The sequence below is a fragment of the Megalops cyprinoides genome, chromosome 18 (genome assembly GCF_013368585.1).
Source record: "Megalops cyprinoides isolate fMegCyp1 chromosome 18, fMegCyp1.pri, whole genome shotgun sequence".
In the NCBI taxonomy this organism is placed as follows: Eukaryota; Metazoa; Chordata; class Actinopteri; order Elopiformes; family Megalopidae; genus Megalops; species Megalops cyprinoides.
The window spans coordinates 14,917,995-14,945,007 of record NC_050600.1 but is presented as its reverse complement, the minus strand read 5'-3'; the positions used below and the strand labels follow the sequence as shown (position 1 = coordinate 14,945,007).

The 27,013-nt window shown below is 37.7% G+C and overlaps 2 protein-coding genes across 3 annotated transcripts; both read right to left on the bottom strand.

The window, feature by feature from the left end:
• Positions 1-10,486: 10,486 nt before the first annotated feature.
• On the bottom strand, positions 10,487-14,076 carry spata4 (spermatogenesis associated 4). Its single transcript, XM_036550706.1, has 6 exons — positions 13,880-14,076; positions 13,411-13,540; positions 12,323-12,441; positions 11,968-12,188; positions 11,006-11,122; positions 10,487-10,633 (listed from the first exon to the last, which is right to left on the bottom strand). The coding sequence occupies exons 1-6, from the start codon at positions 13,978-13,980 to the stop codon at positions 10,509-10,511; spliced, it is 813 nt and encodes a 270-aa protein (XP_036406599.1). The 5' UTR covers positions 13,981-14,076; the 3' UTR covers positions 10,487-10,508.
• A 562-nt stretch (positions 14,077-14,638) lies between these two features.
• LOC118793428 (ankyrin repeat and SOCS box protein 5-like) lies at positions 14,639-22,640 on the bottom strand. Of its 2 annotated transcripts, XM_036551605.1 has the most exons (8): positions 20,599-20,697; positions 18,763-18,849; positions 18,206-18,285; positions 17,766-17,873; positions 17,323-17,473; positions 17,029-17,163; positions 15,747-15,938; positions 14,639-15,318 (listed from the first exon to the last, which is right to left on the bottom strand). In XM_036551605.1, the coding sequence occupies exons 2-8, from the start codon at positions 18,839-18,841 to the stop codon at positions 15,191-15,193; spliced, it is 873 nt and encodes a 290-aa protein (XP_036407498.1). In that variant the 5' UTR covers positions 18,842-18,849; positions 20,599-20,697; the 3' UTR covers positions 14,639-15,190. The 2 variants fall into 2 exon arrangements, with proteins under 2 accessions (XP_036407498.1, XP_036407497.1); XM_036551604.1 differs by lacking the exons at positions 18,763-18,849; positions 20,599-20,697 and adding an exon at positions 22,432-22,640.
• Positions 22,641-27,013: the final 4,373 nt, after the last annotated feature.

Genomic DNA, 27,013 nt, shown 5'->3' with positions numbered 1-27,013 from the left:
GTAGATTCTTTGATGTATTTCTGTCTTTTCAGCCAGGTCCATTACAGTCATACTCAAATAAAGAAGTGATTATCAGATCCAGTGTCCCTTTAATTCAACTAATTCAATGAAATACATCTGGATAAATGAAAAGATTACACAAGTTAAAAGAAAGTGCAGAAAATCTGCAAAGAAACGGAAAGTCCCTAAATTGCACAGCAGAAAAGATGTGATATATACTGAACTGGGTAATCTAATCCCCAATATAAAACCTGAGGTGAAAACCATCTAGGTGTTATCTTTGACTCAGATGTAATCTTTACACAACATGCGAAGAGAGTATCACAGGCATGATTATGTCAGTTAAGAAATATTTAGAGAATCACCCATGCATTCATATCTTCTCACTTAGACTACTCTGACACGCTCTATCCAAGTGTAAATGGACAGTCTGCAGTTAGTACTGCAATACTTAACCAAAACAAACAAGAGGTCACGTATTACACCAAAAGTAGCTTCTTCACGCCAGCACCCAGTTGCTTTTGTATTGTTTTTATTGTTCATTTTTAAGATTCATTTTTAAGATAATAATAATAACAATAATAACAATAACACAGTTAAAATTACAGCATATTCAAAACACTAGCATAGAGATGCAGAGGCAGCGTCAGCTCTCCCCTTGATGTTGTGTTATTTCAAAGTGCTTCCTGCTCCCAGTCAACGGGAACACAGTACCAGAGCAGCACTCCATTCCCTTGACGGCAGGGATGGATTAAAAATTAACTCATTTTTCATCTGAAGAGGCCAGTGCCTGCGAAGTCAGTGCTTTTCATTTTCATTCTCCAAAATCCAAAGCACGGTGTACAGAACACACAGAATGCACTTCATGTATTGTATTGTAAGATGGGGAGTACATATCAATACCATGTAGCTACCAGCATTTAGGCAGCACCAAGAGGTAAAACAATAACTGCATATATGAAGGGAATTTATACATTTACACACCTACCATGTTGATCATTTCGCCCATGTACCTAAATAAAGACTATGGAGCCAATATCTGCACACTCACCCAACAGCTACTCCTTCCTCCTTAGAGCTTACTTCTTTAGAGATTACAGCATTTTCTCTGAGCAATTGTTGATTGTACACCTAATATGCATTTTATTTTGCTCTCTTGAGTACTGCAATGACTTTTTAGAATGTGTTGGTGTTGTTTAGTAATCCAAGGCAGTCATTTCACAGAGCTCCAAATATTGTTTTCAAATTATACACAAGCACGCATACCCTTCGTGAGATGAATGCTATTTCAAAGGATCAAATGATCTGCTGTAAGGACGTTTTTCCTTTACCTGCTACAGTAGCAGCTGGAGAGTTACATGTATTTGATATAATCACATCTTTTAATGAATCTCAGTCTCTAATTTATTCAATTTGAGGATCACAAATGCACTATAATGTTACAACACTAGGCACAATTACATAAAGAGGAATCCACTGACAGGTGACCCTTACTTAAACTGGCAAACTTTAAATCATACATTCAAAAAACAAGTTTGGATATTTGTGAGTTTAAAGGTTGGAGGAAGCCTTTGCCTCTCATACTCCTTGCTCACAAGCTGCTACCAATCTGCTTCCTAGTTCAGTTAACAAGTGGAGCTAATTGAAATCACTGCTCAATTAAAGGCATATCCTGTCACCATGGTGTTAGACGTGTGTAGTACTTTCAGCAATCCAAAACACATTAGTCCATGGCCAAAGAGGCAATTTCAATAACAAATCTATTACAATATGGCCCTGTTTGCCAAAGTACTTTGTTTTCTACTGTTTATATTGATGTGGGCCATTTTGGTACTTGATAAATACGCAGGGGACATTTCAGCACAGATATACAGTACTACAACTATTGCTAGAGCTAAAATTTTCCACAAATGATTCTACACAGAACAAATTATGCTATGAAATAATGAGTTATCATGTGAGGCAAGCTCTATAAAATAACAAGAAGACATAAACTTGTCCTGGGAAAGTAAAAGTGCACAGAGAAACCCTTTCATCCTGCTATTCTTTTTGATGTCTCTTATCTCAGTGTGAACTCATACAGTAGCAGAGCTGTGTGGACATCTCTGAAAGAGGATAGCGTGGAGCTGACACAGACTGACCTAAAATGCAGTGGAGTTCCACGCCTGTGGCCATGCTTACTCCGGCGCTAAACCACACTCTGCTGTAGTTGAAGGGGGTTTTCTTCGACAGGGAGGAGGTTCAGCCAGAGAGCCCTCAGCTCATGGAGGCTACATAATTGCCTGTGGCCATTTGTGTCTCCGTTTGTGCCTTCAGTGAGAGGCAGCCCATCCTGCCCATTCCCTACACTTCAGCCTGATGCAAGATGGAGCAGATGGGGGACTATTAGCTTTGATGGTCATTATGTGAGTTTATGCTAAATGTAAGCCAGCACTTTTATTACAGAAGATCTGAGATGTCAGTAAGGCTAGAAACTGAATTATACAGACAGAGATGTGTATTAACTTATGACGCTTAAGCAGTATTTTTCCTAGCAGGATTTGTACAGTGATGTTGCCTTCACTGGCCAGACAGAGGTAAAGAATCAGTGCAAAAAGCAAGCATATTATTGGCTCCTGATTTATTCTGTATAGTCGAGCTAGAAACCATGGCAACTAATGCCTGAGAATTGTACCAACAAAATGGTGGGAAACGAAAACCGACTGTACCTAATCCTTGACCCACCTTCCCGTTTTTGACTGGTACTTTCTGACAAGCATGTTATTGATAATCCAAGCTAAAATGATAAAACTGTATGCATGTATGCTTTACCTGTTTCTTATGGGATCCATTCAAAATGGTAGTAGTAGTAGAAAGTAAAGAGAATCAAAGAAGCCGATTCTAAAAATCAATACTGTTATTCATTTTCTCTCCATCATTTTAAGGGAAGATGAATATCTACTCTCATCAAGGCATTCCACATGAAGGACCTAGATCATTAAAAGCCCTACATGTGTTCCATTCTTGAATCACCTCAAACAGCTCATTGTGCTGCAGAATAAGCAGCAAGAATTTTGTGAATACTCCTGTCCAATGAATCCTGTTATTTTTTCACAATGAATACGTGGAGGTTTGCCAGGAATGCAGCTGGGTAAATGAGCATTTTAAAATGCTAAAGATTATTCACGGGTTAGAGAGTGGCACCCCTGCAGGGACATCCCCAGCCAAGTCATCGTGCCACAGCTCAATGGTGAAGCAATTCAGGACCCAGTCAAATGCTTAATTGGCTTCATGTAATATTTAGGGGAACAGAACAAAGGCAAAGAATGTTACAGACAGTGCTTTAAAAAACTCCAGGATTATTCTGGGCTGTAACAAAGAGCATACATTAAATGCAACCTCCTTATGCATCTTCCCACTTGAGGCAGCACAGTCTATAAATGCCGATACTGAAAGCAAAATTGATCAAGATTGAGGAATCACATCCAGAAAAATGTATCAAGTTAGAAAATGCCCACACTTAGATGAATCCTTATTGATTGTGCTAGTATCACTGTTATCTAGTATCTAGTATCTAGTTATCACTGTTATCTAGTATCTAGTATCACTGTTAGTATCACCCATGTACCTCAACAATAAGCACATCTCAACTTTGCAGCTCTGAATGGTAAAGCATATAAGCATGAAATATGTTTTCACACAACCTTTCACAGCAAAAGAAAATTAATAGTGACAAGCAAGCAGGTTCCAGTGACTCTGCAATATTTAAAAATGTCAAAGAGACAAGACGTCTGCTCATCTAACAGTAAACATTAGTCTTATGCTTGTTTCCATGACCTTAACTTCAGCTTTGCCTCAGTGGGCTTGCTAAGATATTTAGATTGACCCCAGGTATAACAGTGGTGCAACTGCATGAGGCTTAGTGCTACATGAGCATCCCCAAGCTGCCAACTGCAAAGTGCAATGTAACCACATACCACTGCATCCATACATTGCTCTTGTCTCAAAGTATATTAAAAATTCTCATACATGTTTGAGAAATGAAATATTAACATGTCAAACATGCATTCAAGCTGACATCTGGAGTGAGACAGAAAGGAATTCTCCCTCAATTTCCATGTGTCCGCTCAAACAAAAGCTCATATTCTCTTGGCAGCTCACATTCTGAGGTGTGACCATTGACTTGTGATTGGCTGACATGTGATCCCTGCCAGACTTATGTGAAAACCTTCATAAGACAGAGACTCTCTCTACCTTTTGAAAGTTTTTCTTTTTTGGATTTTTAGATCTGTTTAAGATGTCCTCGTCTCCCTCTTCCAGGACTAATACAGGACCAGCCCTTACCACATGCTTTGGTGAACAAGACACTGGCATGTTATGACCAAAAAAAAACTAGAATTCAAGTATATATGGCATGTGGAGGACTCAGAGTGAAGCGTTAACTTCTGTTATGCATTTGGTCTTAATTCAATGTGAAACTAAATTAGAGAGACTTTTATGGAACTTCAGCTTAAGTGAAAGAAGTCAGAGCTAAGCCAGACCCAGAGGTTTATGTTTGAGTCCAACCACAAGCATCACCAGAGGACAGAATCAGGCCTCTTGTTCAAATAAGAACAAAGAGAAAGGGATCCAGCTGTGTCATCCTCCAGGTTACAGAGAATAGCCAGACCAGAGATCCAGTCTTGACCAGCACACAGAGAGGGCCAAGTCACATAAAACTTCCTGCTGTGCCCAAACAAGGAGGAACACAGATAAAGACTAAATATATAACATATCATAAATATTCTTCATGTCTTTGACACCAATGTCTTTGACACCAACTCTCTCTTGATAATACTAAAAGGCAAACTATAATATATATTTGTGTATTTGTGATATTATCACCTATTTACCACCACCTTTCATTATATTTATACATATTTTGTGTGATAATAATGCTCTGTTTATGAATTGTGAATTGTGATCTGATTACTCAATACATTGACTAACATTAGTCCATTCAATGTAGGCTACTCCTCCTTCAGAAATGAATGATTCCTCATTTGAATAAATTCCTTAGATGTTTATGTGAAATTCCTAAGATGATGCCTCAATAATTTAAAACTGATCATTTATATTTATAAGAGGAATACTTATTACATTAAAAAGTGTCCCTTGTGTGCGCTTAGCCATATTTACATGCCCAATTCACACATCCACATTCACACAAGTCACAGCATCACTGATACTTAAGATCTTACTGTTTGGTGCTAGTAATTTAAAATTCTATTGTAGTTCCTAACATATTTTCCACCATTCTGGTTGTTTTCTCATTTAATTCATTCAACCATCTATTTTGAAAATAAGACAACTTAATATCTAAGCAGCATCTTGAAGTGTATAATGATACATTTCAGGTATAGCCCACTGTGCTGAATGGCAGCAAGGCTTCAGGGAGAGGCAGACTCAAAGAAACATTTTACTGTCTGTAGTTCCATGGGATAGACAGGCTGTCAGGCCAACATCCCCATGCAATTTACTAAGCATAAAATTAACTTGTTTTCCAAAATACAGATCACAATTCAGAGCTGACTGTTAATGGCTAAGATGTAGAGACTGTTGCTGCTGATGGATGTGACGACTTTCACATTAAGTATTCCTGCAATGGTTTCAACCAATTAAGAGCTAAATTTCCACAAATGTTCCAGCGCAGCATGGCTGTAGTCATAATACATTATTAGAGATGTACAGAGAGGTAGAAATACAAGTGAAGAGAGGGCTGCAGGGAATGGGGGAGGGGAGTTTGAAGACTCCTCGTTGGAATTAAATGCCTAAACACCAATTTACTGCCCTAAGAGAGCCATGGCAACACAGTCTAATACTGAATAGATCCATAAAGAGAGAATTTATGCTAGATTCTGAAATTAAAAAGACATATAAAATCAGGATATTTCTGTGTCCTGAACATGTGATATGGACATTAAAGTATAAACAAAGGGATTTGTGCTAAGGGCAAAAATTGCATAGGCACTGATTCAAACTTATTGGATTGCTTACAGCCATGTGTCTAAAGACACTTAAAAACGAATCACTTGAATTAACTGTTTTGTCAGTGCTTTTCACCCATGACATGGTAGGACTGGGTCTGGACTTAATTTGATGCACATTAAAACATCACATGTGACTGGGATCACTTGCTCTCACATGCATGTTCACACAATAGTACCACATGTATAAATAAGACGCTAAAGACCTTTCAATAAGGGAATTGACTGCAAAACATGTACAACCAAGTCTGTCTTCCGGACTGGACCAGAATAAGACTTACAAGTGACTCAAAAACAGAACACTACAACAAGATCATCTCTAGCTATTTATCACCTTAACTAAAGTTATAATGGAAAACATCTGTAAACCATAGGTTGTGAGCTACTGATCTCTTGTTAGTGTTTTGCTGGTTCAATGTCCATTTGTGTCGACCTATAACAGTGAGCCCAACACAAATGTTTAGAGTACATCATAACTAGTGGAAGCTGGGTTCTAAATTTACAGCTCTGATTTGGAAATACTTAAGTTAGGATTAATTTCCTTTACAGCCATTGAGCATCACCTGATCAATTTCTTTAATTAAAACTTTAATCTGACTTCAGTTGCCCTTAATTTGGTTTGCAGATGCACACTGCCAACAACATCAACTTACATTTTCATTTATTGTCAATGGGAAAAATAGGTCTGAATCTGCAAGGGCAGACTGAATCTGCAAACACAGACAGGTGCATTGCTGAATTCTTCAAATTCTACTTTCATTGAATATGCAGATACCTGCATAAATATTTCATGAAGGCAAGTTATATGTTTTGTTAATGGATGTACATACAAAATAGATAAACAAAATTACAAAAATACTATGTATACTGTAATTGGGTCCTCTCTCTCTCTCTATCTCTCTCTCTCTCTCTCTCTCTCACACACATACACACACACACACACACACATACAACAACACACATGCACCCATGAACATACTCAGAGATTCATTGCAACTGTCAGCAAAGTAGATCTTACTGTTAAACAGTTAAATGGTTTTCCAGCCTCATATATCAGGGTAAGGCATCATTTGCTCCAACATGATCCGTGTTTGTATATAATTTAATCCCTTTTCACAGGTAGACAAGGAGGCCTGAGAAGGTCAATAAACAGACAATCTTAACTAAACTTTTTGCCTTATGAAACTTCCATGAGGGGAAATGCCTTAGAACACATATTAAGGTCTTAGAACACATACTGTGGCCATTTATCCTCCATATGACATTCTGCATAAAATATGAAGCTCAACACAAAAGCAGAAACATAAAGGGCTGAATAAATGGAGACTTCAACAGCTTCTATTTTGTAATAATAGAACTGTCACTCTTTACTGCAATGAATTGCAGTTTGGTAGTGAAACTGGTGCACAAAAAACAAATAGGATCCATGTTATTTAGAACAGAATAAATTGAGGATTCTAAGGGAAAAAACTACACAGGTTCGGAGGAAACAGCTCAAATCCAAAACTGCTGCTGCTAAACTGACAAAATTGCACTGTAATTGCCTTGTCAATCTTTTTTCCATCTATGTAGAAAGAAACAGAAATTTATTGGTTAGCAACAGAGCCCCACAGTGATATCTATTTGGATCTTTAATAGACTGTTAGCCTTTATGGAGACAAAAAAGTTGTTGACCTTGGAAGGGTCCCATTCATGCAGGGACTCACTGAGAAGAGTTTTTCTGGTAAGATGTACATTTTCAACACAAGAATTAAACACTCAGCCTGTGGCCTTCTGACAGGCTTCCAACATTATTTGGTCATTATTTGTATGTTTATAATTGACATCAAAAAATCCAAACCAAACGCCACAAAATCCAAGTTCAGGGACAGGACACGTTAGTAGCCTCAGAGGTGGGCGGTGTGTGTCCATTCAGGGAGTCTAACATGAGTGATTGGACTTTTGCGAGTTTAAAGGAAGTTAGGCCTACTAATTTATGAATTCTGTCTAACTTTTGTTCATCTATAAATCTATAATACTGTATAATACTGTATACTAATCAAGTACTTTGATCTTTCATGTCATCATGGCCACATGTTCCAAGTCATGTAAATTTTTAGAGCATTCGGCTTTGTTCCGTACTGTAGAGAAATATATTATTTTGTAAACTTGTTAGAATTTGTTTATGAATGTAAATGCCCTCTCCTCAAAGGGAATTTTATATCGTGCCAGGCGTCGGCATCATATGTAAACTTGTGTCCAAAGTGTATTATTATTATTATTATTATTATTGTTGTTGTTGTTGTTGTTATTGAAATCAATTTGAATCGCGGGTACAGCTTTTTGTGTGTGAGTTACAGTCCTTGTGCACAGTGTTGAAAGCTTGCTAATGCTGAACAATAAATTACTGGCTTGCTCACAGCATAATAGCTGGCTGTATTTAAATCCTATAAATGACCCCTTGTCATTTACCAGTAATTAAAGGTCACACTTAAGTACAGCTGTTTTAGCACATTATTATTTTGACACCGGTTTACAGTATTTCTGCTTGTAACCATAAGAACAAAATGTATGATGACATCAGCGACATATCACAGAATTTCATAATAATTATAAAGCGTATGGACTGCATTTATAATAACTGTGAACAGTTTTTTTTTATGGATGAATAAATATTGAACATAATAAATCATGAGATTATATGCATGCCACTCACTCATACACGAATAAGACAACAGCATTGTTTGAGAATAAACACTTCTTTTGCCTGTAAGATCGATGCTTCACTGCAGAATTAGATGCTACCCTTCTCACTGCATTGCCAATAGATACCAACGAATATTCATCCAGAAAGCAATGCTGTCACATCCTACCAATGGCTGGGTTTAGATATATTAAAATGTGCGCAGGCACGCACACATACCTGAGCTACATGTTTTTCGTGATCATAACAGAGTGGACTAGCGAAGTCATGTGATTGCCTCGCCATGTGAGCAGTAAAACAAAGACAAGGAATCAGTTATTTTGTTATCGTTTCCGAAATTGCGATTTACGTGATGGTAATGTTATTGTATATATTTTTAGTTTCAACAGTTCCAACAACGTTGCTTATTTCCTTTTATTAATGCCAGAGCGCCACACCTCTTATATTATACAGCATTCTTTATGTAATATGCTGTATTAATATGTTCCTTTTTGTTCTCTGTTGTGTGACATCGTGTGGCAAGAATTAAAGCAGTTGAGTTAAATTTAGGGTGGTACGATATAAACTCGTCTTCGGTTGTAATATTAACATTTAATAAACATTCATACGTATGCAGTCCTTAATGTTCGCAAATAATTACATGTCATATACGGTAGACTATTCTGCCATTGCTGAACACGCCCTTAATCGAAAATAAATTAAAGCCGACATCGCCATCTGTTGGTTGGTAATTTAAAATTTGATGTTCTGGATTATTAGATTTTATTTACCACGTAAACAACGCGCTTAGAAACATCCATTCATTCTGGCCTGTTATAACTACCATTATATTGTACACACCCTCCAGGGAAATTGAGAATGTTTGGATCATGGATATCAGCTGTCATGTAGCAATACAATACTACCTTACTATACCCATGAATGTAATCAAATGCTAACACAAGTTAGAAGTTATGTTTTAGAATCACTCACTATTTTTATATGATTGAGATAATAATATGATGAAAATATTTAAATACAAATGGACACTCACAGTCAAGTAATATTTAATTCACATTATTATCCCAAAAGAAATGAGGACACTCTCTTTATATTTCATGCTTTTTTTTATTTTCATGCTTTCATGCTCAAGGTTTATGGACCACACCTTTTCATAAAATACCACAGCATTTACAATGTATTGTATGTAATTATCATACAAACATATTTCTGAACCTTTGTTTGCCTTTTATTTGTCTCAAGTAGAGGGCACAGTAACACACTTGTTGAGTTCTTGTACAGATACTTAAACTGAAAAGCTCTTCTTGATGAATCTAGACACAATTTCAACATGTAACATCAAGAAATATCCTCTCAAACACTGCATGCAACTCTTTAATTGCTTGTGTTATTAGACCCTATAAATCAGGCCTTTAATTGATTTTAAGTATAGTCAGCTTCTGTCTGTCCAAGGCATTCTTTCTGACACGATTTTTCTTTTTTTTTAGGAAAATATTTAAGATATGGAAAATAACTTATTTTCATTTTCAAATACTAAAAATATTTCACCAAGGTTAATTTCGGTTATACAGCCCTGCTTCTACTCATTTAGTGTCTCTACTCCTTGTCCACACACTGGACTGCAAGGTCTCTCTCAGACTGCTACTTGTTTCTGACAAAATGATTTGTGTACTTACCACATGCATACATTTTAAATCACATTATCAGGTGAGATGGAGTCGCTATTTTATATTCACAACTGATTTTTGCAAAGCAAATTTCAAATACAGAAAGTTGGTGATGTTGATTGTATCCGGGCTTTTGGTGATGCATTGACCTCTTTAAAATCCTTTAATCTGTGAAGACATGTCAATGTTGGACAGCACAGATGGCTTATCTGTCTGCCGTACATTAATCTCCTTGAACTGAACAATAGCTTTACCTCTGCTGGTAGCAGGAGACATTCCTAAAAGGGAACAAACAGAGAAGACAATGGGGTTGTTATAGAAGTGACACACAGACAGGGCACAGTTACGGTGGTTAGTTCATTGGACTACTTTTCTTTCCAACACCATAAGATACAGTTGAGACTTACAGAAATAACCTTCAAGTAGAATGCCATGTAAACGATATGTTGCATTGAACATTTCTGAATATTTGTAAATACAATTCAAGTTGGTTTGGATATTAATGTTGCAACAAAACATCTAAGCGTTCATATATTTATCAATCTCTGTAGTGGATTCAGATAACCTAAAACAACTGTTAAATAGAAATATCACACAAATATAATGCATTAGTTTTTGATAAAAAATACACTGTTTAAGGTAAGGCTCACTGGCAGATCCACTGGTCTGTGAGGGGCTGATGACAGAGGACTCTTCTTGCCATTCCTGTGATGTTGGAGGCAGTCTAATGGCCAGCTCGCCCAGCGTGGGCTTCACATTGAAGCGCCCTTTCAGAATGGAAAAATTGTGGCATTGCAGCATTCTACATGGAAAATCCACCTGCCTATTCATGTTTTGCATGACTGAATGATGTACAAAATCAGAAGAACTAATCAGCTTGATTACATTCTCCATGTTCATGTTAAACAACATTAGTCCTTTACAGTGGCCCAGATATACAAACCTGAACACATTAAAAATACAGAAAAGTCTCATGTCATTCAACAAACTGAGTGGTTACATCCTTATAATACTACCTTCTTCTATGCCCAAAACCATATCTCGTGTATGCCTACATATTGAACAGTCTGCAAAACATATCTGAAACATATAAAATAAACCAACAAATGAATAAACCAGTGATAAAACCCCCAAGCTCTGATATATTTCTCACTGTTTTTCAACAACTGACACGACAAATATATGAACATATAAATAGCACTGATATGTGATAGTCTGAAGAAATATCAGTTCAGAAGGCAGAATGCATCTGTATGGATCATGCTTATGTATACTTTCATTCAGACAACTCCTACAAGTTCTTTACCTTGGCTGAACACAAATATTTTTGAAATAATGGTCAATATGTTCCAGTATTTGAGTGCAAGGATCACTTTGACAACAGTCTGAAGGAACTGAAACCATTTTCCATTTGTATTCAGGGATAAACCAGCAGGGCTCACTGGGTTTTTACAAGGATAAGGCTGTGGGACTCACTGGGGTTCTACTGAGATAAGGCTGTTGGGTTCACTGGGGTTATACAGGGATAAGCCAGTAGGGTTCACTGGGGTTTTACAGGGATAAGTCCATGGGGCTCACTGGAGTTTTACAGGGATAAGGGTGAGGCACTCACCAGGGTTCTCTGCTCTCTCTGCCCGCCTCCGCTGTAGATGCATGTGAATGATGGCCTGAATCTTCTGCTTGTTCACAGTGATGTTGGGCTCTGCGATCACCTCACTAAGACGGAGGTTGTTCTTGATGGCAATGGAAGCTGTAGCTCGTGCAACCATGGGCAGTTTCTCCTGATAATTACGATCAGTGAAGTCAACCTCACCCTCTTGCAGGGTTTGAACTCTGAGGGGAAACAAAGTCAGTTGTGTACTTGGTACAAGCCACTCTGTAATGATTACAACAGTCATGAACAAATTTTTCCAAACATTATGTGAATAACCACTGACACAGCACAGGTTCATCTGAGGTGCACACACCGTCTGTTGGTCAGAAGAGAGTAAACCTCTTGAATCAGAAGCTCTGCTGCTCCTGGTTTACAGTGAATGGTCCCATCAATCACCTCTTTCGGCAGCCTGAGGTTTTGTTTTGACAGGAACTTAAAAAACAACAATGCACAAATTAATAATCCTGTACATTTCTATACAAGATATTGGCAAATACCTGCTTTTGCTTTGTCACATTTTAATGTGGCTATTATTTTGCTCTGTGAGTCTGTACTGGCCACAACACTCAACACTCATTACCCATAATAAGCCCAATGATCTAGTGGTTTCACATCTATGGCCACAGCCTTTTATTTATGAGCAATAAAAAAGAGCAGACTGTGGATGAGGATGAGGATGAGCCTTCACCCAGTTTTAAAATTGGAGTGGCAGTGTAGCATAGTGGTTAAGGAGCAGTACTCATAACCAAAAGTTTGCCGGTTTAATTCCATTTTGGTGCTGCTGTACCCTTGGGCAAGGTACTCAACCCACAATTGCCTCATTAAATAACTAACTGCAGATTTTAAAAATATTTCTCTGTACCATGTGCTTTGTATTTTAAAACGACTGAGTGTTAGAAACAATGTGTGATTAAATTGTGAATACATTCAACTTTAATTTACCATATCAGTAATAATAACAGCCTTGTGAAGAATGTGAAAGAAGGAACTCAGCAATTGGTTAACGAGCAACATTGATTTAAATGGCTGTGTTTAAAAACAGGTGTGGCTGCTGTACGAGTTAAGTTAGCTGAGCAGGGTAGTCAGTTGTTCTGGTGTAGTGCTGGCGACGCTGGTTCTTGAGAAGTTGAGAGATATTTTTTGTTTAAGATATTTGTTTTGTTTTGTAAAATTTCTTCTCTTTTTATGGGAAACGCATTGGCCAGCACAGTCATAGTTATATTTGAATACGGAGTGCAGATATATTTACACTGCATTTTTTTTTTTAGACAAACTATTTCTAAACTTAAATTAGACGAGCAAAATGGGTTAGGCCCATGTGTAATTTGCTTATGAAATTAGGAGGGGACATCATCAGACGCCAACACAAAACCTTAGTAAGCTTTTGTAACTGATCCTTACCCTCTCAATCTGCGACCAGTTGCCCAGTTTGGTTGGTAGTGATGTTCCGTTGTCATATGAGTGCATGGGGAAATCTTCAGGATAGTACCAGGAGAATATTTCTGCGACTAGGTAGCCATTAGAAAAGTCTCTAGAGACCGCAGAAAAATGTCAATCTTAAAAACTGCCACTGGCTATCGTAACACTCCAAACATGAGCATCAAATTTAACAAGATGCGTTTCATGATAAAAGATTATACGATGGCATTTACTCAATTTTGCCATGTTAGCAATACCTGTGTTGGGTTACAGTACGCTGGGTTGCTGTAAAACTTAAGTACCCTACGATTTGCAGGATAAGATATTGCCAGCTAATCAAACTAAAGAAACAAGGCCAATGTTTAATTAATATTCAATTATGTCGATTACACTATATTATAGCCCAGATGAAAATCCAATAAATGTTTTCAAGCTGGCTAACGTTACTCACCTGCGGGTGTTTTTTGGTGACACTGATAAGTCAAGGCTCTGTAACCATTTTAGAACTTCTCGTGGCAGCCCTGTCTTTTTTGGAGGCTGTGCATAAGCCATCGCTAGCAGTGTCAGGCGATGGGATTTCAAACCCCGAGTCAAATGGCTAGTGAGTCCTGGCAAATAAGCTAGCAGAGCTACGTTAAATAGCTTACTAAAATTTATCCAAGCTTCGTATTTTTTTTTCCCCCAGGCCGGTTTCTCACGTCACGCGTTCATTGTTTATGATTCTATGGCAACAAGTCCTGCAGTTCCCAGCTTGTTATCCTACCTGATACCATGCTGTGTCCGCCAGGTGGCGTCCTTTGACAGCGGATAGCTGGTCTATGTAAGGCTTTGCGTTGTCTGAGGAGCGCAGCACTGGTTTCGTAAAATCGTGCCTTGATGGTACTGTCAGCAACCACGAGACGAAACATTGACAGTGTTGGGCGGTATGGAAAATATCACATCTAACAGCATAGAGGTATCAGCTAAAATTGTTTTTCTTTGACAATTGTTTCCACTGGCGCAGCTGAGAGAAGACTGGTGTGTATACAGTCAGTATAATAAGAAAGTTATCAATATCGTTATTTAGAGATTTTTCTCATGTGGGATGCTGCAAAATAAATATTCTACTTATATAATTATCTTACTGAAATGCATCACATTCATTGCATACATTTAAAGGTTTATTTTTGATTTGGTTTATTTGTTTGGCTAATGCCCTTATCCAGGACAACTTTAAGTAGACGTGCAGATTACGGTGCAAAATACAAAAATACCACTAAATGCAGACAATCAAGTGTAAGTGCAGCTAACAGCAAATTCACGAATACAGGCTGAAACGTGTGACACAAAGCATGAGGTGCAAAGTGAGAAGTAAAATTGAAGTACAAGTTGCCATTGACTGAAAATAGAATTATAATTCACAATTTAAATTTGTCACCAGTACTACCCAAAAGCCAAGTAATATATCTGAACCAGTCTATTATAAATTGATAAAACTGTATAGTCAGGGGTACAGTCTAGGAACAAGTTTTTTTTCATAAATCATTTTAAAATTGTCTCATAATTTGAGGACAATTGAAGTGGGTGAACATCAAACAGTAGTAGTTCCAACTTCTCAGCTTGTGTATCTGATCTGTTACTTCCACACAAGAAGTGTTCTAATACATCCACACAGGTTCATTTTTAAGAATGTGTGTTAAAGGGTGTAAAACCGGTACAATTAAAGCTTTATGTATAGGACATGCACTTCATAACACGGAGCTTTCTGCTCCAGCCTGCTGTTCTATCTGTACAGAAGGAACTTCTTCAGGGGGTTCGGCAGATGAAGCTGTGGAATGAGGTGGAGTCTGGATCGGCCAATGCACGCCCTGATGCTCAGGCGGCACAGCTGACTCAGTGGGCGGGGCATCGCTGTTGGGGTGAAGAGGGATACAGACGTGTCACTCAGCCTCACCTGTTACTGAAGCCGCAAAGCTCCATTTGGTACCACAGCACCTGCTGCGTTGTGATATCTGTTAAATGCAGTTGTACTGAAAATGTAGAACTCATGACAATTGCTAACCTAATACATGTGACTGTTAGATCGCTGCAGGAATTAAAAAAAAAAAAAAATTGTTTCCACCACTCATCTCATATACAAAGAGTAACCAAATTTTAAAAAAGACCATAACAAAGGCCTATATTTATTTAATTTTTAATTAGTTTTATGAGTCCTACAAATTTAAATTATAAATCTGTATTCAGAGACAGGAAAATGTATTATTATTATTAGTAGTAGTAGTATTTATGTATTCATTTATTTCACTTTGATATTCTCTAAGGATACCTTAATAACGCACCTTCATATAACAGGAGGAATCCCTCAGATAAACTGTTGGGAGGAGCTGATTCCACTGGCCGCTGCAGCTCCAGGTTCCTAGCATTGACATTGGCCCCATAGTCAAGCAGGACTTTTATAATATCCGTGCAGTCCTTCTGAGCAGCCACGTGCAAAGGAGTTTCCAGAAATTTACCTTTCTGCACGTTCGCTCCTGTGTGGTGGTAAACACACAAAACCCTTCAGGATACATTAGAATGGTTCAAGGATGGTACATTTTTACTTATTTTTTGATTATTGTACAGGATATTTATTAGTATTGGGCAATACAAACATTACAATATTGGATTCACCTAAATATGCCTGGAACTTGAAACCTGAAAATTCTCTGACTTTGCTGAAGGTAAATTCAGTCTGAGCAACAAAGCAAACACTTTCATGTGCAAGGTGCTGGAAGTGGAGTTTATGATTGTGGAAATGAAGCAGTTGTTTCTTACTCTAACAATTTAGTACACATTTCTGGTGTCGGTCCACTGTACATCTTGACATTTGACATTTATCACACACACCCATTTACATCTTCAGACACTTATTGCACAGCCCCATTCATCAAATAGCATTTTCGAAAAACATTAAAAACTGCAAAATTTTGCGTATATAAAATAGCAGGCATAGTCACATTCATCGCCCACTTTCTACCCTGCGGCACTATAACAAGTAGGTAAATATTTAATCACATTTGATTTGTCATTTTATTTTGACGAGTCAACATTTTCTAAACATTGGTGAAGGTGAGCCGCCCTCAGAAAATGAATTGTTGCTGAGGCTAAATGTTTCAATCATCACCTGTCTACTGGGATTATACTGATTGCACTGGATGTTTTGCAAAGCAACCACTGATGCACTGAAGCTATTGTTTCACTCCTCACTTGCACAGAGCTGCAGTGTCATTGGCTGTGAGTGTTGATGACGGGGCATGAGTTTTGCAACTTTTCCATCCAGATGAACTGTTTAAGGTGTGATTTCACACATTCAAAGAACAAATTCATCCTTCGTAGAAAACAGGTTTTCGTTTTGCTTTTATTTTGGCTCTATTCTTACTCAGATCTTATCTGTGTTTGATGTTGCCAGCTGGTGATTATAACACTGAAAATATTTAAACTTCAAAACTCCATTTTGAAACTTACTGAAATTACTTATCATCTTAACTTGTTGGGGCTTGTTGGGGGCATGGCCATTACATCCTACGTGATTGGAGCAATTTGATAAACAAAAGAGGTGGCAATCTCTCTGCCAGGCCTCACCTCCATCCAGAAGCTTCCTGGTACACTGGAGCTCTTTGGACATACAGGCAATGAATAGTGGTGTTCCCAGGTGAGGAATGTCGTAGTCCACATCAGCCCCCCATGTTAGCAGAGCTTCTACACAAGCACTTTTGCCTGAATAGGAAAAAAAATATCACAGCTTCCTGGGTGCATCACTTTTAAATGTACTCTGCAGTCTGTAGTTCAAATGTCCTGGTTTACATATTTTGATGCTTTGGGGGAAATGGAGATATGAGGTGAGCCCTACGTGAATGCTGACCCCTGAGGGCATACCTTTACTGCTTGCCTCATGAATAGGTGATGGTTGGCACACTTCAGACTGAGGTCTGGCACCATTTTCCAGCAGCACCTCCGCACATGTCACACTGCCTGACGAGCAGGCGTTGAACAGAGGAGTCACCCCATCAATGGTGGTGGCATTAACCTGTGACACATCAACCAATTATCATGCTTCGTTAAGTGTATCCTGTTCGACATTCACTTCACTGCTCACCACACTGTTTAAAAGCGTGACAAAAATGGCATGCCATGTTCTAATTTCTATTAACATTCTCAGTGCGGTACATTTGTGATGTTGCAACAGAAATGTAAAACGAAGTCAAAATCTATTTCTTCATACATTTTGTGAATGCATATATACAGACAAGCGCACATGGAGTTGGAGCCGTACATTTATTTCACTAAAGGTTTTCTAATATTTTGTGAGGGGAACTTACATTGGCACCAGCATCAATGAGAGCCCTTGCACAGGCCACATAGTCTCCAAGGCAGGCCTCGTGCAAAGGGGTAACGTGGTCAATGGTGCGTACATTCACATTGTAGCCCTGCAGTAACAAATGGAACATCTCATTGGTTATTTTTTCATTGAAAATTAGAAAACTGGAAAGCACTGAAATGACTAAAATTAAATATGACAGCTGAAGAACTACAGTTCTCGCAGATATCAAAGTAATGCTCCCATTCAGATTAGGCATACAACACATGGAAAACTCCAGATGTTTCTGGTACATATCCTGTTGAGTACATCTCTGATGTTTTCTTTATTTCAGTCTAAATTTTGGTTACAAATTCTGATCTTTGCACTTTCAGACATTCAATGCGGTAAGGGAGACACTCCATGAACCGGTAGCAGATGCCCCTGCCCCCAACAGCTTACCTGAGCAATCAAGTTCCTGACATTCAGAAGACGACCTCGCCCCGCAGCCTCGTGAAGAGGGGACCGGTCTGCCCATGACCCTGTGACACAGAGTACACACATCTCACTCCCTTCCAGGGACAACCACTTCTATCAGATCTTTCACTAAAGAATGCAAGGATTCAAGGCCCATTTTTCATCCTTGCAGCTGCAGTTCCACCTCACATAAACTAACGTACATAGTTACCCTATATTATAGTACAATTTCTGATCTCTGTTACACCTTGTTATCTGTGAAGACAGCTGACTTAAAAAAGGATTAAGTTTATAACAGTATTTATTGTGTGCATGCTTTTTAGCCAATGGCAAAAAAATCAAATAAAATAAACTTTGGATTGCCTTCCAACATGGATTCAACATATATTTGTCTGGTGTCAATGCAGAACCCCAATAGGAAAGAAGCATAGTTAACAACATACCTGAAAGAAAAAAATAATAATAACATACTTAGTGTGCTTGTCTGGTGCTAGTGGTACATGGCTGTGTTTCAGAACAAGTTTCATGTACAATGTACACACCTGAATCAATATCCAGTATAACCGCTGATGCATTCCAGACAGCCTTATCATCATCATCAATATCCTCCACTTCAATCATCTATAAGACTGTTGATAGAGGAAAGAGCTCAGGACAACCCTTAAAAGAGTGACCCCCAATTTCGCTCTCTCTGCGGCCCTCTCTCTGTGCCTGAGGCTTGTTGCTGCATGCCTAATCAAAGTCACATGACATTCTAATGATGTATGGAACTTAAGGTATAAGCTAAATAGCTAATCTATATCATTGACTCCTTATATGGCTTTTTGCTTGTGTTGTATCCTGCCTCACTTGTAAGTTGCTTTGGATAAAAGTGTCTGCCAAATGAGTAAATGTAAATGTCTAAACAGGAGGAAATAGTGAAATGCTTTGTCTTAAAACTACTTCTTCCAGGATATTATTGCTTGAGAAATGTGAAAAGTATCATGTATCAAGTATCAAAGTATCACATTGGTCACAAAAATGTAACCTATTGTGTAGCACTATAGTATAGCAATGTGTTCATTGTCACTTTTGTGAAATGTGAAGTAATGCAGTGTTTATTTCAGAGAGGTAAAGTAAACCTACCAAAAGGTAAACCTTGCATTCATTGTGAACGAATCATAGGCTATATTTACACAGCTTTCCCAATGACCCATCTGGTGTTCTTGTTAGGAGCCTGAAACTTTTCATAGACACAGGCTGTGGAATACTGAACATACACTAGTTATTGCCAGAGATATGTTACCTCACTGAAATCTATGTTATATAGCTGACAAATAACAATGCGTTTGCTTCTTTCAGGGTCACGTACAGTCAAAATATACTTTTTACATATAATTTATTATTATAATCAATTTATTTCAAATATGAGATAATTTTGTGTTTATGTGTTTAACCATATTATAAATGTACTGAACTACTCATAAAAAAATGACTTGTCAATGTTAAAGTTTTCATCACCAGTTATAATTACTTTTTTATGTCAGGAAGAACACATTACCTCATATGGACTATGTTGACCATCCAGTGCAATATTGCATGAGAAGTTCTTTTAATGGAAAACTGTTTTCCCAGTAGCAAGGCCTTACATAACTAGTTGGAGTAGATATAGCACTCAAATGGATTTGCTTCTAACCATCTGCAAGCTTCCATGTGCGTCTACTCCACTTAACAAACAAATGGTAGAAATCAAAGCACACATGATAGTTAATTCAGCAAAAGGGAATGTAAACCTTTAATATGTTTCAGCTGCCTAATTTTCTATATCATTAGTAATGAGATTTTAGATATTACTTTGGAACATTGAACAGGTATTTCAATGTCTGTATCACAGCAGTTTTTAAAATCAAGCCACAAAATCTCTTCCAATTTTTATCTGTAAATGCTCATGGGCAGAAAAAAAAAACATTATGTTATTCAACGCTCTACAAACAAACTAAAATTACAGTAGAACCTTGCCATATTTGAATAATTTAAGTTAAGCAGACAGAAGTTTTAATGTGTGTAGAGTGAGCTGAGAGCAGCTCCACTTACTCCAAGGGTCTGAATGAGCAGTGAGAGTTTGACTGTTCTAAGTGCATAGTATGGTATATGTCTATTTTGGGCATGTGCAATGTTTACCCACTGAAAGAACTCTTGTATACAACACAGTCTCAGTTTTCACATCTGAAAATGCAAAATCCAAAGAAAATGTACCAAGTGGTTAATTACAAATGTACAAAGCAGGTACATTAATGCATGTTATTCAAAATTTAAAAACAGTAGTATCTCAAATGAGAAGGATTTTGCAATAGACTGAGATAGTACCATGGGGGAGAGAGCACATATGTGGCACTGACCTTGGCTAGTTAGAATGCCCCAACAAAATCTCTTTTTTGAAGGAAAATCCTCTGTTTTTTCAAGCGTCCTTTTCCTTGATGTCTTTTCTGTGTGGTAGTTTTCAGTGGATGGGACTTGAGGCATATTTACACACTCTGTTGCCTAACTGCAAACCCTTGGCAGCATGAGAGGAGGCCTGGCTCCTTCCTGATTGGCTGCTAAATTGTTGTTACACTGAGAGACTGGTGACAGCAGTACCAGTGCTGATGAATAACATGGATGTCCAGAGCTGGAGAAAGTTACAGCTGGGGGGAAGGGAGAGGTATTGCATATCTCCATTCTATTTATAAATGAGGTTAGAAGTCAGCTTATCCACAGTGCTGGCATTTACGCTGCAGGTTATGGTGGGGGGGCTAACACATAAAACAGACTTAATCTCTTGCATGACTTTGTCATTTTTGCTCTGAGGGAGACTAGCTTCCATGGTCTATTGATTATCCCAAAACAAGGGAACAAGGCAGGTTCCTCAAGCAATATGTTATGACCATATTGCAGAACGGACAGAGACTTAGACAAAGTATTTGGAGTCAAAGAAAAGGAACGGGAGTGAAAATTTGTTAAGCTTGTAACTTAAGACAGAGACACCTCTGCCAATGGGACATGTCAAGCAATCTTCAACACCTTCTTCAACAAATCTTCATCTCCCCTTTGAATGAATTGAATATATGAAATAAGGACATTCAGAATTATGAATCTGCTCTGGACTGTGAGCAGCACTGAATGTCACAGACACTTCTTGGATGTGACAGCCTCACAGAATTCTGTGATAGTGTTTTTTTTTTCCCCTTTAACAATTTCATAGTTTTATAACAAACTTTCTATATCAACTGGATATTTTCTGACAGTGAAGTATCAAAATGCTGATCATAGTTAGAAGATGTGGAGTTCAGTTTTAAGACCATTGTTCCTATGTAAATATTTATGTAAATATTTGAATGCACTTAAATAAAAGGAAACATTTTTCCTCTTGACTTTTATTTGCAAATCCTATTTGGCAGGCTTCCTAGTTATCTTATTATCGTATACAGTATGTAAATCCTTATTAATGCTTTATGTATCTAACCTACATCTAATTATGTGCCAAATTCAGAAGGCACCTACAGGTACGATTGTATCCTGAACACCCTTCTTGCTCTGTGATCAAATCATTTTTTGCAAAGCTTTAAAGTGTGCTACACAAGCTCCCCTGTATCAAGAACTAGTGGGAAAAAGAACACAGTAAGTTCATTAACACATACCTTCAAACTGCTTAACCGCCATTACATCAATTAATATGAAACAACTTCAACCAACATGAGACAACTATGCCACTGTCTATCTGTTCAATTTAATTCCACCCCAAGAGGGCTGGAGTCCTGCCTGTTTTAGAGTTACCATTCATTTAGCAACTATCTGACACCTGGGATATGATGGGAGGTGACGTCCTGTGCAAAAAATGAAACAATTAATAAAACCAAAAACCTGCAGACCTTTTGCCCTTGAGGATTAGACTTGCTCATCCCTGAAATATACTGTGAACAATTGCTGTTGTACATGGGGAAAAAGAGTCTGCAGAGTGCGGCTTACAAGCATGTGTTCCATGCAAACTGCTAGTTCCCTGTAGCAGAAATGTTTTGGTGCACAAAATGATCTCTAAGCCATGCAAATAAATTGAAAATAGGGTGGTGATCAATTGACTAAAGGAAGGACATTGCCAATAGCTGTATAACATGGATCTAAAGCATTCCTCAGACCCATGTGCCTGACTGGATGCGTCTCAGTTTAGTCATTTCAGTTCAGAGTGATTTACTTACTTTGTCCTTGACCAAAATCATAAAACTCGGCAGAAATCCGCGCTGCCTCCTTGCGGTTCCCTTTGATGATGTAGAAGTACGTGAGCAAATTGAGGGTTATCTTCACAAAGAGCTTGAAACAAAAGAGTGCCAATATGGTGAGGTAAACATTAGACAACTGCGCAGCGAAGGGCCTGTTCTCCGGTATCTCTGTCATTGCTCCTCGCTGGTTGCTGTAGAGGTTTTGGAATGAGGCTGTGATGTGCTTCAGGGATCACATGCCACTGCGCTGACATTCCCTTAGCAACTGGGTCCTAAACGGGGATAGACCGCAGCCGTTGTAACCATACCTGTGGAAGCACAGCACTTAAGCGCGCTATTGTAATAGGCCACATCAAATACTGAATCATGGCACAAGTGTGTGCACTGCGCAGTACTGCAGCAGGCAGTTATGGGCAGCTGACTAACACCATGAAGCAGAACTGTGTCTACATAAACCAAATTGAAACTGAAGTGGCTGTGTTTCCATCAAAAGTAGACTGTTTCCTGTCTCTAATACCCTGGTAAATCTGTGAAAGTGTGCAGTTTGTGACCTAGCCCTACATGAATATAAATAAGCATTAGCATTGTGGAGGATCGTCAAGCATGTATTCTGGTTTTAACATTAATATTGCCTTCATGTATTATACATACACAAGATTCATCATCATAATTGTATTTTTCTTGGCATTCCTCTCGCTTGCATCTTCAGTTCAGCCAAGACTGGGATAAAGTACAGAAGCAAACAGCCCCAAAGTGACACAGAGATCTTGATAGCAGCCTGTAGTTACCAATTATCACCACAAGATGACAGCATGGATCAACTTGCAAGTTTTCCTTTCAATATGAAATCTCCAGGAAATTGGCTTGGGCCTACACATGTGCAGCTCTATTTTCCTATGTTGTCATCTAAAAAGTATTAAATTCTATTTCAGATAAAGGTTGACCTGGTGTGACAAGTGTGTGATTGCACTTATGGACCTGACCCTCCAGGTCCATTCAGTAGTTGTCAGTTAAGTTGATCTGACCAGAAAAACATCTACTTCTAAGGTGTGATAAAGATATGAGATAAAGAATCTCTTTTGAAAGGTTATTAATCATGAACAAAAACTACTTTCATTTTCAGGCTTAATGCTGGAACAAGCCATAAAAGGCACAAAATTCATCAAATTACCTCTGCATTCAACTTGGCCCATGCATTGTTAAGGCTTTTCAGTCTACTGATTTGATACATGCTATGATACTTAATGATACATATTGTATTAGGTTACTTCACACAAATCTTAACACTTCACTCAAACACTATCTCAAACTACTAAATATTTATTTCTCAGAGCAATATAGGAAATATTCATGTGAGTATTTGGTGACTATATGTACTTAGACTCTTAGTTGCTACATAAAATTAACTTTGTGTTTTTACTTTCTAGCAAGTAACTGCCTGAGTCACTGTACAGAACATACAGTACTAGTGGAATGAATGTCAAACACATTTCAGAGGCCTATGAGACTGTGTTAAATGAACCATTGTTGTTGAGACAGTGACACACCTATTTTTAACACACATAAACAAAATCTCCATTGCCCTGTTTAGATTGACGTCATAGATCTTTAGAAATTCAATGGCAGGAAAAGCACATGATAGTAAATGTTGGATGCAGTAATTTAATATATGAACCCTGCAATCTGGAAATCATTATGTTATGATCTGGAGTCCAGGCACTTCACAAAGTTTCCTTCCTTTCTTTTCCAGAGGGATCACTCATTATTTAAGTAATGGGGAAATGAAGACATCTGTTAATACCTAACAGTATTCAAGGTAGTAACAACATGCCTTTGCTGTGATTCAGTTCAGCTGGTCTACAGGTAAATCATTATTTGGATTGATGATTAAACTAATATTAATTATGAAGAATATGCTCATCATAAAGTGAAGTACAAAATGCTATAGACAACCTCAATTTGCATGATATAGTTCTTTGAGAGGCCTACTTTTATTTGATACTGACATATACTTGAATGATAACCTGTTATATTATGCACATAGTTCTATGGAATAAGGTTTAAATGTCTTTGGAGGGCAAGTTAAATATTATATTGGACTGAATATTCTAAAAATCATAACATTAGTACAGTAAGAATATAATGAAATGGGACCTGGATTGTCCTAATCACTGTGCAGCACAATGGAAATCGACAATTTGAAATGAAGGCTCTATTGCTACACATATGCAGAAGGTAATCTCCAACTTGACTTATATTTACATGTCTGATATGCTGATCATGCAACACAAATTATGAATATGTCATTGTAGAGTAGATCTTATTATGTGAGTAGTGATGTATAACACATGAGTGCAAAGTTTATTTTCATTTACTTATTTATGTCATATGCACTGATTGTGACATTCAAAGAATTCCCCTGTCACGAGTGACTGTATCCTTTTTTCTTGCCTTTCAATGAGTTACTGTGTAATGATTTCATTTCCCACAGCCTAATCAAATTCCACCATCCAAGAAACAAACATGGCCCTCTGTGCAAGCAACCTAGAAGATATTTAGAGTTGAGAGAGTGTAATTAGCCTAGATCAATCTGAAAACAAATTTGTTCTAGTTTATCATATTCTTGTTTCATTTGCATTTATTAATTTTGATCCATGTTCACAGTCATTGCACTATAAGGCAGAGGTGTTTTGAAAAGTAGAAAAATTCACCTGTATATTACATGTCTGTAGTTGTAATTCTTTCTTTATATAACATGTTCATCTTCCTTTTCCAAGAGAAAATGCAGCTCTGGTCTGAGGATGTACATTTGTTGGATTTGTTTATTCTGGTCTGTGTCTTAAGGAAAAGATATCTGGGAGGGGTTCTACTTGTGGGAACAGGAGGAAAAGGGTGTGAACACTTAATGGAGAGGTGGATTGCTGGACAGCTAGAAGGTTTCACTTTCCTGTTGCCCTCACAGATAACCCCCTGACATGCTGGAGCATAATGAAGATTTTTAGTATTTCTTTTCAAAACAGTGGCATTAACGTCATACAGTACATATATTCTGGAGGTATTATTTCTCATAATCACCTTCTTCACTTCTATATTTTCAGAGCTGGTTTGAATGATTTAGCTCAAATGAGAAATGTATGAAACCTTGGCTGCAAGCAGAAGGGCCTTTATATGTTCAAAATGTAATCCGTCTCACTGAGGTATAAATTCCCCATTGCACAACTCCTCCTGTAATGACTGTGGTCATTCCTGAGACCTGCTGTTTGATGTACTACCTCTGTCAATCGCTAGTGACTGCAAAAAGACCAAACAAGGATCCAAACAGGGCTTTGTAAAGAACACATTCTGTTGGTGCTAATACCATTCCAGTGATCCAACAGAATAAATACTAGCTTCCATTTGTAGATTTTACAATATTTTATATGTTGGGACAAAAATGTGAAACTTGACTGTCATGGCCATTAGATGAACACAGAAGTCTCCTTCAATATTATGAAGGAATCATGAGCCATGGCAAGATGTTTCATTTTCTTCTGCAGTTTAAGTGACGTGAGGTAAACAGTAAAGATAAGGAAGCCTAATGTTTTGCTCAAATTTTAGCTCATACGGTTTCCAAAATCTTGCTCAATCTGGATTAAGAACAAAGTATCTGAAGCACTTGACACCCTTCCTGTATGTGTTTTACTCCTATTGTGCTGATCTCTTGTGTTTAATATCCCTATAGAAACTAGTAAAAACATTCAGTGAAAGGTCAAAGTAGTGTTGCAATGCTGTCAGCGTTTTCCCAAGGTTGTAATGGTTTATCATATTTTAACACCCATGGGTCAACTAGATAACATTTAGTCAGACATGTTTCCATTGGCATTGAAACGTTGTTATTATATTGTTGTACATTTTGTCCTTCTTGCTTTGTTTGGAAAGGTGCTAAAAGTAGCCAGTTGACCCCAAACATTATTAATGTAATATTAACCCTTGTGCTGTGTTCATTTCATGTTACCTACCTTTGTGTTCCCGGTCAAAAATGACCAACCCCTTATAACTGTTTATAAATCTCTTATTATGTAGATTTTGTCATTAGATGTTGGCTTAGATCTTTTTATCAACTTTATTTCTAGTAAGTAGGTTTTGTATTTCTATTTGGAACTTTTGGCCAGTAGGCATCATTAACCTGAGCTCATATAACACATTTTTGAGTAAAAGTACCATTATTTATGGATTATTTTGACTATAGTAAATAATAGAGGAGACATAGTCTGTGATAAATAGCACAATATTTTGTTTTAATATTTAGCCAGGAAATTTGTTGTGAAACCCTTTCAATTTTTAAAGACATGGCACAAACTAACATCATTGGTGTTCCAGGTCAAATCTGACCATTGTGACTTTATTAGTAAAAATTAGAAAATCCCCAAAATTTAATGAAAATTATTTAAACTTATTTTGTGTTTTCAGATGGCCTGTGTGGACAATGTCATGGAGCTTTCAGACATAAAAATTGTAAATCGGTCAAATTTGACTGGAACACTACAGGGTGGTTAAATGAATGTTTAACCACTTGTGCACC

Excerpts from the sequence above, each read along its gene's own strand:
- LOC118793428 (XM_036551604.1), bottom strand. The coding sequence starts at position 22,627 with ATGACAGAGATACCGGAGAACAGGCCCTTCGCTGCGCAGTTGTCTAAT. Across the intron at positions 17,164-17,322 it reads TCATGAGGCAAGCAGTAAAG|GCAAAAGTGCTTGTGTAGAA; the intron begins GTATGCCCTCAG and ends TTTCCTATTCAG. Across the intron at positions 15,939-17,028 it reads CAGGAAGCTTCTGGATGGAG|GAGCGAACGTGCAGAAAGGT; the intron begins GTGAGGCCTGGC and ends ACCACCACACAG.
- spata4 (XM_036550706.1), bottom strand. The coding sequence starts at position 13,980 with ATGGCTTATGCACAGCCTCCAAAAAAGACAGGGCTGCCACGAGAAGTT. Across the intron at positions 13,541-13,879 it reads TCACCAAAAAACACCCGCAG|AGACTTTTCTAATGGCTACC; the intron begins GTGAGTAACGTT and ends TGCGGTCTCTAG. Across the intron at positions 11,123-11,967 it reads AGAGAGAGCAGAGAACCCTG|GGCGCTTCAATGTGAAGCCC; the intron begins GTGAGTGCCTCA and ends CCATTCTGAAAG.